The sequence below is a fragment of the Pseudorasbora parva genome, chromosome 1 (assembly GCF_024679245.1).
Source record: "Pseudorasbora parva isolate DD20220531a chromosome 1, ASM2467924v1, whole genome shotgun sequence".
Taxonomy (NCBI): domain Eukaryota; kingdom Metazoa; phylum Chordata; class Actinopteri; order Cypriniformes; family Gobionidae; genus Pseudorasbora; species Pseudorasbora parva.
Window position 1 is genome coordinate 5,451,946 of NC_090172.1, and position 16,114 is coordinate 5,468,059.

Sequence of the window (16,114 nt, forward strand, 5' to 3'; positions counted from 1 at the left end):
CGGAGAACATTTGAGTGATTTGGGTGAAGTACGTTTCTCTGATGTTGTTATATTTGCTGCACTGTGTGAGGAAGTGCAGCTCGTCCTCTACGACTCCATCAGGGCAGTGTGAGCACAGTCTGAGCTCTCTGGCTCTCCAGCTCTGCTTGTGTCGGCCCGTCTCCACACTCAGACTGTGCTCACTCAAACGATACTTCGTCAGGAGTTTTCTCTGACGATAGTCTTTAGTTTGGATCAGGTAAGGTGCCAATTGATAATCAGTCTTTCTCTCTCTCTCTCTCTCTCTCTCTCTCTCTCCTACAGACATCCATGATGGCAGCCGATGCCGTGAGGAAGCGCCATAAGGGCAGCTCCGCCAATGGAGCGCGGGCAGGGCTGAAAGACCATGGAAAGGAGACGGTACAATGGGGAAGAGCATGGTAAGCCCTGCATGTTGTTGGACAGTAGTATAGTTTAAGCTTAAAAAAGTCTAGCTTAAAAAAGCATATCAGACACACATGTAGCTTTAAGTAAAAAATGATATGCATCAAAGTAAATAATAATATTATTTAATAATAATAATAAAAGTATGGAATAATTGACGACGGGCTGTTGAATTATTAGAATAATAATGTATAGCTGTCTGAGAGGTAACGTGACTCCTAGGGTGTGCTTTTTTTTCTAATAATTCAACCATCGTAAATTGATGGTATAAGGCAGAACAATTGACGATGGTTGAATTATTAGAAAAATAATGACAAAAACCCAACAAATGACTTGAAATGCATCATCTGAACAGTGTTTTAAGGTGTGGTAAGATGATGCATTTCAAGACCTTTGTTGGGTTTTTGTCTTTAAAACGCACAATATTCTTACGCATCTCATCCCACGCCTTTATTGCTAATTCAGAAAGGTAATTGTAGAGCTAGTAGTGGAGGCTTCAGCCACTGACAGCAGACTAATGCAGTTATTAATGCAGTTATTAGAGAGAATATGGAACTAATGTGGTCAAGACCTGCTGGAGCTACTTTAGCCATGCGTTTCCCTGAAAATAATTACACACATGATAACTTTTTTACCACCATTTTTTTACCCACCCCATCCCTAAACCTACCCAGTGATTTATAGTGCATACACACTTTATGAGCACATGTGTGCCCTGGGACCGCACTGAGCTATGCAAAACCTGAAATATTAAGCAGATTAAAGGAAAAAGATGCTTTAAAATGAAAGTGTCCTGCTGTCAATAGGAGCACAACTTTAGAAAACGCTCCTGTGCGTCGTATTTAATTAATTAAAATATTATCGATAGGGGCGCAACTTTAGTAAACGCTTCTATGGGTCGTATTTCAAGGCATATATAGGCGTATTGGCTGGAGGACATGATATAACACCTGTTAGTATAATAATACTGATAATTCTTTATATTTTGATATCTTTTTTATAGGGATGCACCGAAATATTGTCCGATATTGTCCGATACCGATAACTGATAATTCTTTATTTTTGATATATTGGCCAATAAATCTAAATCCAAATTTGTATATAATTTTTGATTTTATATCATTATATAAATTTGTGATCATTTTGGATGCACCGAAATAAAATAAAAATGACCAATACCGATTACCAATTTTTTTAAATTTGAAAGCCAATAAGCAATATATTGGCCAATACATCTAAAAGTGTCTCAGCTGAAGTTATTAATTCATTATTTATTGGCTTTAATATATCAGACAAATTTTCTTATCGGGCCGATAACGATAACATTAAAACCGAACATACATCAGCTGATCCCGATATGGTGGCTGATTTATCGTGCATCCCTAAATGTCACAAATTAGGCTGACAATGTAATTTGCAGTTCATCAATTCTAAAATTTCAATATCCTCAAATATCCCATTTTGACTTGTATTGATAACCTATTGTTCCCTTTAGGGAGGTGGACTGGTTCTCTCTGATCGGTGTGATCCTGCTGCTGTGCTTTGCCCCCTTCCTCGTCTTTTTCTTCATCATGGCGTGTGATCAGTACCAGTGCTCCATCAGCCATCCATTACTGGACCTCTACAACGGTGACGCCACCCTGCTCACCATCTGGACCCGTTCCCCTTCCTTCACATGGGCCGCTGCCAAGATCTACGCGGTCTGGGTCACATTTCAGGTGTGCAGAATTACAGGAGAAACACCATTTGTAGTGAGAATGATATGAAGTTGAATTGTGAGGTCTGGTTGTCTCTACACTAGGTGGCGCTTTACATGTGCGTTCCAGATTTACTGCATAAGATCCTTCCAGGATATGTGGGAGGAGTTCAGGATGGCGCCCGAACACCAGCAGGTATTAAAAAATAGATCTTTCATTTATCAGGAATATTTGGAAGTGTGGAATAATTTAGATTTTATTTGATTAAAAATACAGTAAAAACAGAAAAATATTATTATTATTATTATTATTAAGTTTTTGTTTTCTTATTTAATATAATTTAAAGTGTAATTTGTTCCTGTGATCAAAGTTGAATTTTCGGCATCATTACTGCAGTTGTCAGTGTCACATGATCCTTTCTGTTTTATATATGTACTTAATATGTTTGTGGGAGCTGATACAAAAGGATTTATTTTAAATAGAAATATAAATCTTTTATAATGTATATTTTTATCTTCATTTGAATTTCCTAGCTGTATTTCTATTTGTATTTACCCCAGACATTTCTTTTTTTTATGTACCTCAGACAAAATGTTTTCAGCAATGATAATAATCATAAATGTTTCTTGAGCAGCAAATCCTCAAATTAGATTTCTGAAGAATCATGTGACACTGAAGACTGGAGTAATGATGCTGAAAAATTCAGTTTTGATTACAGGAATTATTATTATTTTTTATTTTTTTATTTTTTTACGATTTATTCACAAAGAAAACAGTTATTTTAAATTATAATAATATTTCACAATATTACTGTATTTTTGATCAAGTAAATGCAGCCGTGGTGACCCGAAGAGATTTCTTTTAAAACAGTAAACACTCTGAATTATTCTAAATGCTTTGTCTGCCAGTGTACCTAAACCCTGTTTCCTTCATGTAATATGGATGTGTTTCTTTCTCTCAGGTTTGATTAATAAGTACGAGGTCAACGGTCTGCAGTGCTGGATAATCACTCATGTTCTGTGGGTGGCTAACGCTCAATACTTCCACTGGTTTTCACCAACCATCATCATTGACAACTGGATCCCTCTGTTATGGTGCACCAACATCCTTGGCTATGCCGTGTCCACCTTCGCTTTCATTAAGGCTTATCTGTTCCCTACCAACCCGGAGGACTGGTGAGAAAACACATTGTGATTATTTACTGTACATACAGTGACATATTCAAAAAAGTCAGATCGTTTTCCACATGTGATTTTATATTCGGGAGAGAACAACACACATCCTTTGTAATCTTTTTGCAGGACACGGCTCCAAGAATAAAAGCAAATATTCAGGGTTATTAAGCATTGCTTAAATGATGACTGGAGGATTTTGATTGCTTTTCAGTAAGAGTTTGAAAATGATCAGTTAATTCCAGACAGACTACCATGCATTATTATAATAAGGCAGCGACTTTTTGTATATACATATGTAAAAATATATATGTAAAATAACAACAACAATACTACTACTACTATTAATATTATTAATAAATTATATTACTTTTAATTAGGTAAAACAAAAAAAATAACTTAATTGTTTGCAACGTTTCTTATTGATGAATTTTTCTGCAGGTCTTAAAAAGTCTTAATTTTCCCTTCCACAGTTTTAGGCCTTAAAACGTCTTAAATCTGAGCACAAAGGCTTAAATTCATAAAGTCATGGCTTTAAATATTGCATGCACTGTAAAAAAAAAAAAAAAAAAAAAAAAAAAAAACTACTATATCTTCCTCAGTATTTGTTGCTTGTTTTCTAGTCTAGATATATAAGCATCTTTAAATCAAGATACATTTACTTTTTATGAGCAAAACTAAGATATCAGGTCTTGTATTCTGAGAAATTAAGACCACATTATCTGAGTTTACACTTAAAACAAACACAAATATATGCCAATGGTTCTGAATTCATTTTAATCATAAACTTACTTAATTTTGATCAATATAACAGAAAACAAGATGACTTCTTCCCTTATACCTTATGTCACTTTGCTTCTCTAGTAAATGTCATGATATTAAAATCTTTAGATATTTGCTCTGGAAAACAAGACAAAAATCCTGAGGAAGAACATAGTTTTTTTGTGCAGTGTGATCAGTATGATAAAAGTTATGTGCATATTCCAGTGGTATTCGAGCCATAAGCTACTTTTGTAAAATTATATATGTTTATTAATAATATAATATAAATTATATTATGTTTATTAAACTGAGAAGAAGTGTTGCTTATACAACTCATTTTGTTTCTCCCTCCACATTCCCATGTCGTGACACTAAATGTGTTCAGTGTTTTTAACTCTAGTCTCGTTCATGTTTGTTCTGCAGTAAATTCACAGGCAACATCTTCTACAACTACATGATGGGAATAGAGTTCAACCCTCGTATAGGAGAATGGTTCGACTTCAAACTTTTCTTCAATGGCCGGCCGGGTATCGTGGCGTGGACTCTGATTAACTTATCCTACGCGGCCAAGCAGCAGGAGCTGTACGGTTACGTGACAAACTCCATGATCCTGGTCAATGTTTTGCAAGTGAGTCATGGAGCCACTAGATGGCAATATAAACCAACTTAACTACTGCTCATACTGAGGTAATAAACACATCAGCCTTTACCACTGCTCTATAATGTTCAGTGCTTCATGTTAATGTGTTCTGTCCTGAAGTTTAGTGCACTCATTTAGTTGGCTTAAACTCCGCCCTTTTCTCACATTCAACTGCAAGCTCACATCTAGCCGATTTGCATCTATTCAGTCAGCAATCAATTCATAGTACTTAATAATATGGTGATAGTTTCAGGGTTAGTACCTAGTTATTACCCAGATATTGGAATGCACCTTATAATGCATTTTATGGTCTCATGAATAATTGTAATTATAGTTATAATACACCTTTAGAAAGTATAATGCATTGAAACATGACAAACAACCAATTTCAGATGTAAGATTTCAAGGAATCTTTGAATATTATAATGCATTTTAACTTCATTTAAAATTATTTATGAATCTGTATAATGCTATATAATGTACATTATCACTACCCTTTATAATGCATTATACATAAAATAAAAAGTGTTACCTTCTTAATTGAACCATAAGACAAAAGACTTAAGGCTTTTATGGCTCACGTTAAATGAAAAATGAGAATATGACCCTCATTTTTGAGGAGGTAAAAAAAAAAAAAACCCAAACTGAGCTAATTGCTATGCAACTTGGTGAAGTTGCTGATATTTATATGGCCAAAAAGTAAGATAAACGATTGTAATGATGTCTTTCTAATGCTATAACAGACAATGTACATAAAATGCATTTAAATATCAGTTCTAATAGCAATCTATATTTTCTAATAATATTTCTTAGTAAGATGATATTTAAATGCTTAGTTTTATAATCAAAGTTTTATATTTTATTGTGGGGGCAAAACATACACCAATCAGGCATAACATTATGACCAGCCGTATCTCTTCATCACCTGCTAGTGGGTGGGATATCTTAGGCAGCAAGTGAACATTTTGTCCTCAAAGTTGATGTGTTAGAAGCAGGAAAAATGGGCAAGCGTAAGGATTTGAGTGAGTTTGACAAGAGCCAAATTATGACGGCTAGACGACTGGGTCAGAGCATCTCCAAAACTGCAGCTCTCGTGGGCTGTTCCCGGTCTGCAGTGGTCAGTATCTATCAAAAGTGCTCCAAGAAAGGAACAGTGGAGAACCGGCCACAGGGTCATGGGCGGCCAAGGCTCATTGATGCACGTGGGGAGCGAAGGCTGGCCCGTGTGGTCCGATCAGAAGACGAGCTACTGGAGCTCAAATTGCTCAAGAAGTTAATGCTGGTTCTGATAGAAAGGTGTCAGAATACACAGTGTATAGGACATTATAGCCGCAAACCAGTCAGGGTGCCCATGCTGACCCCTGTCCACCACTGAAAGCACCAACGTGAGCATCAGAACTGGATCACGGAGCAATGGAAGAAGGTCTGGTCTGATGAATTTACTTTTACATCACGTGGATGGCCAGGTGTGTGTGCATCAGTTACCTGGAGAACACATGGCCCCAGGATGCACTATGGGAAGAATGCAAGCTGGCTTAAATACCACAGCACTCCTTCAGGGGTCTAGTGGAGCCCATGCCTCGACGGGTCAGGGCTGTTTTGGCAGCAAAATGGGCCCAACACAATATTAGGTCATAATGTTATGCCTGATTGGTGTATAATGCAATTAAATACAATGATGATCAGTATAGTTGATTCAGTATAGTAAGTATTATTCTTATGTTAACTTTATGATTTCACAGCAAAAAAGACATGCATACCACAACATGTTTTAGAGTGATACGTTTTACCTGCTAAAAAGTATAAGTTAGTTGGCCGAATGCATGTAGTGGAGTGTGTGCAACAGGTTTTTCAGCAAAGTTTTGATCACGTTGATCATTTTGAGGCCTTAGAGGTGTATGTGTGTACAGCAGGGATGGAAATTAGCACCCGCCACCAGCCAAATGCGGGTGATTTTGAGCTGTGGCGGGTAAACTCGCTTCACCTACCGGCCACTGTGGCGGGTAAATAAAAATAGCTTACTGTTTCCCCTCTTTGTAAACTTTGTTCAATTCATGCGAGTGCGGCCGTATGTCCGAAAATGACCCATAGAGAAATGACCAGTCGTTTTCACCGTCATATCCCAGATGTAGTGCCAGAAGGCGCGAATAAGAACTCGCGCGCGCTGAGAGAAGATCCGTCACTGCGCATCATCCGGAAGCGCACTCGTCTCACAGCGCGCAAATATTGAGTTCTTTTTCAAATCTTGCGCTTAAACGGACAAACTCACACAAAAAGTATGTCAACATGTCCATCTTGATGAGTATCCAAGCAGACATAGTCTGTATATACCTTAAGTGAACTGTATAGAGTCGAGAAAGACGAGCATAATCCCTCTATTAGGTCTTAAAGGGGCAGTAGCCTTTACTGCTCTGTTTAATGTCAAACAAAAGGACATCACGCACTGCTCTTGATTGAATAGCTTTCGTAAGTTTAATAAGGATTAATCTTTAATTTAAACAGTTAAATATGCAGTTATTTTACATTTGATTACTTTATTCAATGTCTGTACCCTTTCTGCAGGCCAGTAGGCCAATACATTATTATTTAATGTACACATAAGTGAGGTCAAGAACAAAACACATTTTAGTTTGAATTTTATTTTATACTGTTGGTTGTTGCAATGTGCTAAATAAATGCTAAACAAATATTTGCATAATTTGTAATTGATTTATTACTTGAAACTTTAATATTAATTAATGGAATTGTAATGCCTTGATTTTTAAGTAAGGTTGCACAGTCATAGCATTAGCCATAAATGCAATGGATAATTGGCATAATTTCATAATTTCTAGTGTTTCGGTTTCAGCCAATAATTTTTATTTCGGTGCATCCCTACTGACAATGTTCTGCTCGGTGTGTCGTCAACACGCTTCAGAAGATGCCAAAACTAGTGGTTTCATTGTTGGTACTAAAAACCTAAAACTGGAAGCCATAAAAGACCACAAATCATCCAAATGCCACATCCAGGTAAAAAAAAAAAAAAAAAAAAAGAGCGCCCAGAGACCTACTCATTTAATAAAATATATATCAGTTAATGGTTTGTGTGTGTATAAGAGAAAATGTCAGCATTTCATTGAGACTTGAGATTAAATAAACTGCTTAAGTATTGTAGCTTGTAGTATTAATTTTTCACGTGCAGTTACACATTATCGGTTAAACAAGAAGGTGGCTGGTAAAAACATTGAGTGGCTGGTAGATTTTGAAATCCACCAGCCACAGTGGCCGGTGGACAAAAAAGTTAATTTCCATCCCTGGTGTACAGTATACTTTATAGGGTCACAAAATGAAGGTTTAGTGTTGCATAATATTAATAATTACTCACAATTGATCAGATGATGGCTAGATTTTTCTGTATTGATTCAGAAAGTGTATTTTACTTTACCCATAACTGTCCCATCTTTACCTTATATCACAAATGTGACCTGTTTCTTCTCTAAGGCCATCTATGTATTGGACTTCTTCTGGAATGAAGCGTGGTACCTGAAGACTATCGACATCTGCCATGATCATTTCGGCTGGTACCTGGGCTGGGGAGACTGTGTGTGGCTGCCCTTCCTCTACACACTGCAGGTGTGTGTCGGAGCTTGACTACTGTTAGATGTGCCATCTACAATACTGGATTCACTATTTTAAAGAGCTGCATGGTTCTGGATACATTTAGAGTCACTTTTTTGATTAAAGAGACAACTATACAAAAGATCGTAATTAACTAGATGTTCTGATAAAATGTTAATTGTTGCAGTCTATTTTAAAAAATATGTAATTAATTTAAAATACTGATTTTTTTGTTTGTTTTGTTTTTCTATTTTTTTTTTATTATCACTGACAAACTTTACTTGTTTCATTATTGGACTAATCAGCATTTTTGAACGAATCAAAACAAAGACAAACACTTTTAACAGTCACTTGCCTCCACCTTCTGGTGTAACAATGTTATTGATACAATCTTTATTTGAAGCGCCAATTTAAAGTCCCCATTACGTTTTGTGGCTTTTAGTATGATTGAATATGTTAGTCCTAAGCCCTATTTGGACTGGATTGGTTTAACCTTGGGAGATGGACCAGGTTCTCTGTGATTTTAGTCCCGTCCGAATGTGACATGTCAGTAATCATTACGGACAATGTCAGTAAAGATTACCGAGACTTTTACCTTCTGTAAAAAGGTCCAGAAAAATGACCTCGGGTAATACTAATCCTGTTCGAATACCCCTAGGAAAAAAGTATGGTAAAACTCCGTCATTTCCTGTTTAAAAGTTAAAAAAGCGTGTTTCGCGAGCATTGAGGCGCTTGAAGAAGCATTGGGTTGCGTTATAGGTGGTGGGACAACCCTCCAGTATTTTCCGCATTTCATTTAAAGCCAAAAGAAGATTAAAAGAACTTATTAGAGGCACAACTCTTATTTTAGCTCTAGGAAAGTGTCTATTACCACAATCCAACACAATCCAGTCAGAATCGTTAGACTGGACCTAACTGTTTTATAAAACATATACTATATATAGGAGACGGAGTTCAGACTGGCGCTCATGTTGTGTGTTTGCTCACGTGATAACAGCAACGTCATACGGACATGACGAAAAGGCGGTTACTGTGGTGCATAAAGTGAGTTACTTCTTCCACTTCTGCTAGTTTTACTAAGATGTCTTATCCCTTGCATATTGGCCATTAAAATTACAGACGTCCTGAGGTAAAATGACTTTACCCCCTGTCCAAATAGGGTTTTACTGTTATCTATAAGCTAGTGTGCTCCATAACAATGACAAAACCCACATTTAGAAGATATTCAAAATGTACAGTCTCTCACTTCCACCAATATGAATCAATGATTTTAAAGACATCACTCACGATCACTAATGCACACACTCAAGGCCAAAGTATACTTCACTTATTATGCATACACGGGTTTCCGTGAAGAAAGCAGTTTCGTTTGTATGAAACAAGATGGCAAGTCTGTGATACTGGATGACAAATTTAAATAACTGTACACAAAATATTGATTTGATTTTAATATGAAATGTAAAATGAAATTAAAATTAATTTAAAGGTGAACTATGTAGTATTTTTGCAGTAAAATATCCAAAAACCACTAGGCCAGTGTTATATATTTTGTTCAGTTGAGTACTTACAATATCCCAGAAGTTTCCAACTATTTGTAAATTGTGAGAAAATTGCTATTTTAACTAAGGACAGATACGTTTCAGCATTGCATTTGAGAGAGTCGCCTGTCAATTGCGTCATATCTGCGTTACCCTCGGTTTCGGCTTTTATTTGGCAGGAGCGCTTTATTCTTAGCAGTGTGAACAAGTGAACGCACGGAGTAACGTCATAACATCGTTTTAAACACACTTAAATGTATCTAATATGATAAACAGAGCTCCATTACCTCAAAATCATAACCGGAAGAGCGGATCTGTGCAGGCGCCCGGCAAATGAGTCCCGTCCCGTCATAATAAAAGTCCCGGTATTCGCAAGGCGGGTATTTGTTTAACAATCGCTCCAGCAGCTTTGCTCAGGTCCATAACACTCGGTCCTGCTCTGCTTTAGACTACAATAACGTTAATAACCGCATGCATGAACGTGATTTCTGCCCGAGTCCTATTTTTCACCGGCTGTGATGAGAAGACCACATGTCCCAAGATGCTGCGCTCACACTTTGCGTCATCAAACTAAGCATTTGTTTTGCATAGGCGCCCTCCAGTGAACAAAAGCTGCATAGTGCACCTTTAATACTTTATTGGCCTAGCAAACGCAGAAAAAAGGGGAAAAAAAACGTTCCTAGCAAGTAACCCTGGATGAGCCTGTTATCAGTCTTTATATGTATACCTCTGGGTGGCCCGATTGATCAGAATCAAGTATTCCACAGAGCCTCATAATAACGATTAATCGTGCAGCTCTAATATTTTAGTTGATCCTTCACCTCATAATAGGAGAGTTATGCTGTTTGTGTAATGTGAATCTTGATTCATCTTGTTGTTCTTCAGGGCCTTTACCTGGTGTACAACCCCATCCAGCTTTCTACGCCCCATGCCGCAGGCGTCCTCATCCTGGGTCTGATGGGCTACTACATCTTCCGCTCAACCAACCACCAGAAAGACCTTTTCCGTCGCACGGAGGGTAACTGCAAAATCTGGGGTAAGAAGCCCACCTTCATCGAGTGTTCCTACCGATCGGCCGACGGCGGCCTTTACAAGAGCAAACTGATGACCTCTGGGTTTTGGGGTGTGGCTCGCCACATGAACTACACGGGCGACTTGATGGGCTCGCTGGCGTACTGCATGGCCTGTGGTGGAAATCACTTGCTGCCCTATTTTTACATCGTCTACATGACCATCCTACTGGTGCACCGCTGCATTCGTGACGAGCACCGCTGTGGCAACAAGTACGGCAAGGACTGGGAGCGCTACACCGCGGCGGTGCCCTACCGTCTGCTGCCCAACATCTTCTAGCGCGCTCCGGCGCATCGCAGATTGCTTTTCAGCCACGTACAGGAAGGCACTTTGCCTTGTTATTTTCTGTGGCTCTTTGTACTTGTTGTCTCTTTAATCTTTTATGGGAGTGTTCATGAAAGGTTTTACAAAGATTATTTTGCCTTTTAGTGAGTGAGTGAGTGTGTGAGAGTGAGCGTACTATGAGAATATATCAGTACAAAATGATCAAGGTGACACAATGCACTACATTAAAGAAAACTGAGATCAAGTCTTAATATCCCTGCCTTTGAATAAGCTATATCTGTTTTTCAGTAGACAGGAAAGCTCACTGTATAGAGAATATGGCTCATAATCGTTCTGGATGTAAATAGAGGAAAGTCTAAAAGTCCAGAAATACTCAGACTGCAGCTTATCATTCATATTCATATTTTTCTACCAGCCAAACTACTGAAATAAAAGTGTTCTACTTTGTCTGTCTGGTTTTTCTCCTGGCGAAAACCTTTATTATTAAATCTAAAGCTGGAAATAAAAATAAAATAAAAAAATCAGTGTAAGATAAAGCATTTCTTTAAATGCAATTTAAAATACAAAAATAAAATAAAAAGTTTGTCACAGAAGATTTAGCTTCATCTCAGTTAAATAAGTTATTAAAACTTTTTTGTATTTGACTATTTGTATAAATATTAGAAATTAATGTAATATATATATATATATATATATATATATATATATATATATATATATATATATATATATAATTAAAATTGTTTTTATGAATTCAATTAATTAGACATGCGTTTTGATTATTAAAATGAAATTAAATCATTAAAATGGAATTCAAAAAACAGAATTTGAGAAAAAAATAGATTTCATAGGGCTCTTAACATGTCATTTTTGTTAAACTTTTAATAAATTGATGTTTAATTGTACAAGTTTCATGATTTTAATCAATTAGACATGATTTGACATGATAATGATTAATACAATTTAATGTATCCATTAAAATGGAATCCAGAAATATTATAACATATAATAATATTAATAGGGCCCTAATAATTCACTTAAACACATGCCAAACAACCAATTTCAGATGTAACATCAAATCTGCAATATATTAAAATGAATTTGAACTTAAGTCACGATTATTTATGAAAAGATAATGCATTATAAAGTGCATTATGAAAACCCTTATAATGCATTATAAAGTACATTATGAATACGCTTATAATACATTATACATAAAGGTGTGTGTAAGACACTTTAATGCTTTTGTATAAAAGCATCTGCTAAATTATTAAATATAAATGCAAGTAAAGTGTTACCAAAAGTTCATTTGGAAAGAAATGTCATACTCTATTAAATGACAAAATGTTCACATTAGTTTCATTAAAAAAGTAAATAAAAATTCGAATAAGTTAAACTAAACACACACACACACACACTCGCATAATCTTAGTTTAAGCAGAAGTTTGATTACACCGCACTAACAGCAGGGGGAGTCAGAGATTTTCATTTAAGACCGCAACAAGCCTGACACAAGAACACAAAGACAATAATAGTGTTTACTGTATCTTGCATATTTTAATACACTTGAAACAGGTACACATTATTAATATACCACTGAAGCATTCACAAGCAAATGGTTGATTTTGTTCACTGAACCATGAACTTGACAATTCCTGGATTGTGGTCAAATATCTCAAACACGTTAATCACCTGCTCTTAACTGGATCAAAAATTCATAAATACACACTTAAAATACTATACTTGATAAAAATGGATCATGAATCTCCATAGTTTAGAGCAGAGCCCTGACATACAATAGTTACTTAAATAATGTCCATCAAAACATTGAACTGCATATTAAAATTCTAATGCATGTTTGACAACAACAAAACAAAAAAATCACAGACTGCACATATGAAATACTGACATGCTGAGGTAGAGGTGTAATAAGTCAGTGTTTAATGTCCCTCTGTGGACCACATGATGAGATTCTTCACACTGACTATAATGGACATAAGCATGTTATGGTAATGGGATTTGCATTGATTCCCTTTTTTTCTCTTACGAAGCTAATACAGAACAAAAGAGTAGCCAAAACGGCTGTCTGGAGGTTGATGAATGGAGAGGGGAGCAGAGGGGAAGACAGTTCGATGAAGTATATCTTCATTAGTATTGTTTTTTTTTTTCTGGTGGTGATTCCTGAATGCCTTTGATAAGCAGAGGACCTGAGCACGTGTGCTGAGCGCTGCTGTCTAAGGCTGTCTAAAGATGCGTTTTGGGCGATCCAATTACAAATAGACGAGTGAGACACATTTCCTTTTACACCTGGTGTTTTAAATCGTCTCTTTTGTCCACTTTCAACCACTTCTGTCCTGATTTCTTCAAGGGGAGGGTCTATGTGCTGGTAAATGTATGGGCTTTGTCAGATCTTTCCATCTAATGGAAGAAATAATCTCATGCAATTTACATGTGAACGAACATGAAAAACACACAGAGAGCATCAGCTTTAGTTTCTGCTCTGACAGCCCCCAGACCGAGCGCTGTGAGTGTGTGTTAGAAATCAGGAATGGTGAGAGAACATTGTCCTGGTACGTTTTTCATCTTCAAACTAAACTTGGGTCTCCAGCCGTCAAAGTTTAAATCCCGTCTGGCTCGCGCTCTTCCCATAATGTTCCCGCATTAGGTCAGTAGACGGAGAGAAGACGGTCTTTTGTGGCTGTTTGAACACATTCGACCACATGAGCGACTACACTACGAAAGCAATCCGGCCCAATGTGTTTACACTACCTCTGGACGTGGCCGAAAGTGGACAAGCTCAAAACCTTTTAGACCCATTTACACCTGTATTTAGTGTCGTCCACTTGTGATCCAGTCGACCAAAACGCATCTAAACAGGGCCTAATGCAAGCTTCACTATTACTATTGCTCACGTTATTATTGAATTAGGTTTCTGATTCAAAGAGCACTACCCAAAATACCCTAGCATTAAGCATTATGCAAAACATTTTATTTTAATAATTTATTACATATTCATCTGGAACTGTAATGTTACAGGCATTTTCTGACTGTGACCAATGAGTGCAATACACTGAAGAATGAGTTCAAAAGTTTTGGTTACATTTTATTTTATGCTGAGGTAGTTATATTGTACTCACATAAGTACTGATTAATTAATGAACTTCATGTACTTACTACAGAGTTACAGCTAGGGTTTGCTTAGGGTTTGTTACTCGTAATTATACATGTGTAACTACATATCCTTAAAGTTTTTTTTACTACTTTATTTCCTTGTTTTTATCTGACATCCAAGTTGAGCAAAGGTTATATTTGTGAGAAAGTAAATAAAGAAAGGAAGAAATGAGGCTTGGGGTTTTTGGTGTGTGGGAGTTTACACAACCTTGTTAGTGGTGAAGCGGCAGTGGATTTCAGAATCCCCCCCTTCATTAACAGTGGTTTGGCTTATTTTCAGAGAGAAATAAAAGAGAGAAGTGATCAATAAAAATAGTTTTGTGTACACTCTCTGGAAAGTTTCCCACACAGATACGGTTGGTGTAAGTGAAGGTGTTGCAGGCTATATTGGGTTTTATGCGACCTTGAGGTGTCTCTCACACACACATACACACACACACACGCACGCACGCGCACACACACACACACACACACACACACACACACACACACACACACACACACACACACACACACACACACACACACACACAATGTGGGGACATTCTAAAGGCGTAATGGTTTTTATACTGTACAAACCGTATTTTCTATCCCCTTACACTGCCCCTGCCCCTGAAAAGTGGGGACATGGCAATGTCCTCATATTTCACCCTCTCCTTGTAATACCTGTTTCATACCCATGTCATTATACACATTTGTCCTCATATTTCACAAAAACATGCCCCCCCTCCCCCCAACACACACACACACACACACACACACATCCACTCCATCCTCCATCTCCAGCTTATGTGTGACAATGCCTTACTCATAGGCAGATGCTCCCACTCCTCCTTCCCGCGTTGTCCTCCCTTTCTCTGTGCTCTTGTCCGGTGCGAGCTCTGTGTACATATCTTGAGGGATGATCAGAAAGGGCAGACTAAACAAACCTGACACCATGACCCTAGAGGTCACCAGACTGCTCCTCGACGACTCCACCCTGCGTTAAACAATACCACACAAGTGAATGAGACGCGACAGGCCTCGTGGACAGTCTATGTCAGAAAACGCCCATATTCACTATTCCCTCCATTACTCCACTAACATAGACACTTTTAGGAGTGAATGAAAACGAGTGAGTGAAATCGGACTGCCACTTTGTGCTTGCTTTTAAATGATCATTTGAAACGAGTTAACTGGCAGCTCCAGTAGCGTTGTTGTCGTCGCTGGTTAACTCTTCAGATAATCAAAATCAAACCAGACCTCAGCTGATTATTTTCTTTTTTTCTGGCTGACCAAACTTAAGCCAGGCTTTTTATTTCTTATGGTTGGCCCAACTCCTGCACGTCAGAGCACGGCTCAGTTTGACACAAACACTAGCATGTATAAACCTTAATTAATAATCAATTAAAAAGGAATTTATACCTGTACGTTATTATATTATGCTGTTCCCACATTGGACCAGCAGTTTAAAAAAATTCAACTGTGAACGCCATGTTCTGGCATGATGTAGGAATTCATTCAGCACTGCCATCACAATGCATTATGGGTATTCACTTGCCGTTGAGTGTATCGGTTGTACACTCGTTATTGTAGTGTATTGTGGGATTGAATGAGTGCACTCGATAACGTCCACTATGGTTTCGGACACCTCTACAAATAGCTGTCCCTCAAATATTGCCCTATTTAGGTTTATGGGGTGATTTCGGGCTCGGCCATTGTGTAATGTCTTAAGTGTTTCTCACAGACGGCTGTGAGAGTCTGCCATCATAAATCAGT

At 37.4% G+C, this 16,114-nt stretch overlaps 1 protein-coding gene across 1 annotated transcript in view; it reads left to right on the forward strand.

The window, feature by feature from the left end:
* dhcr7 (7-dehydrocholesterol reductase) overlaps positions 1–11,632 on the forward strand; it is a 13,554-nt gene extending 1,922 nt beyond the window's left edge. The window contains exons 2-8 of the mRNA XM_067448370.1: positions 304–419; positions 1,919–2,141; positions 2,225–2,315; positions 3,082–3,295; positions 4,478–4,682; positions 8,175–8,306; positions 10,715–11,632. Of these exons, the coding sequence (XP_067304471.1) occupies positions 310–419; positions 1,919–2,141; positions 2,225–2,315; positions 3,082–3,295; positions 4,478–4,682; positions 8,175–8,306; positions 10,715–11,179 (1,440 nt within the window). The 5' untranslated portion in view covers positions 304–309 and the 3' untranslated portion in view covers positions 11,180–11,632. The remainder of the gene's footprint in view (positions 1–303; positions 420–1,918; positions 2,142–2,224; positions 2,316–3,081; positions 3,296–4,477; positions 4,683–8,174; positions 8,307–10,714) is intronic.
* Positions 11,633–16,114: the final 4,482 nt, after the last annotated feature.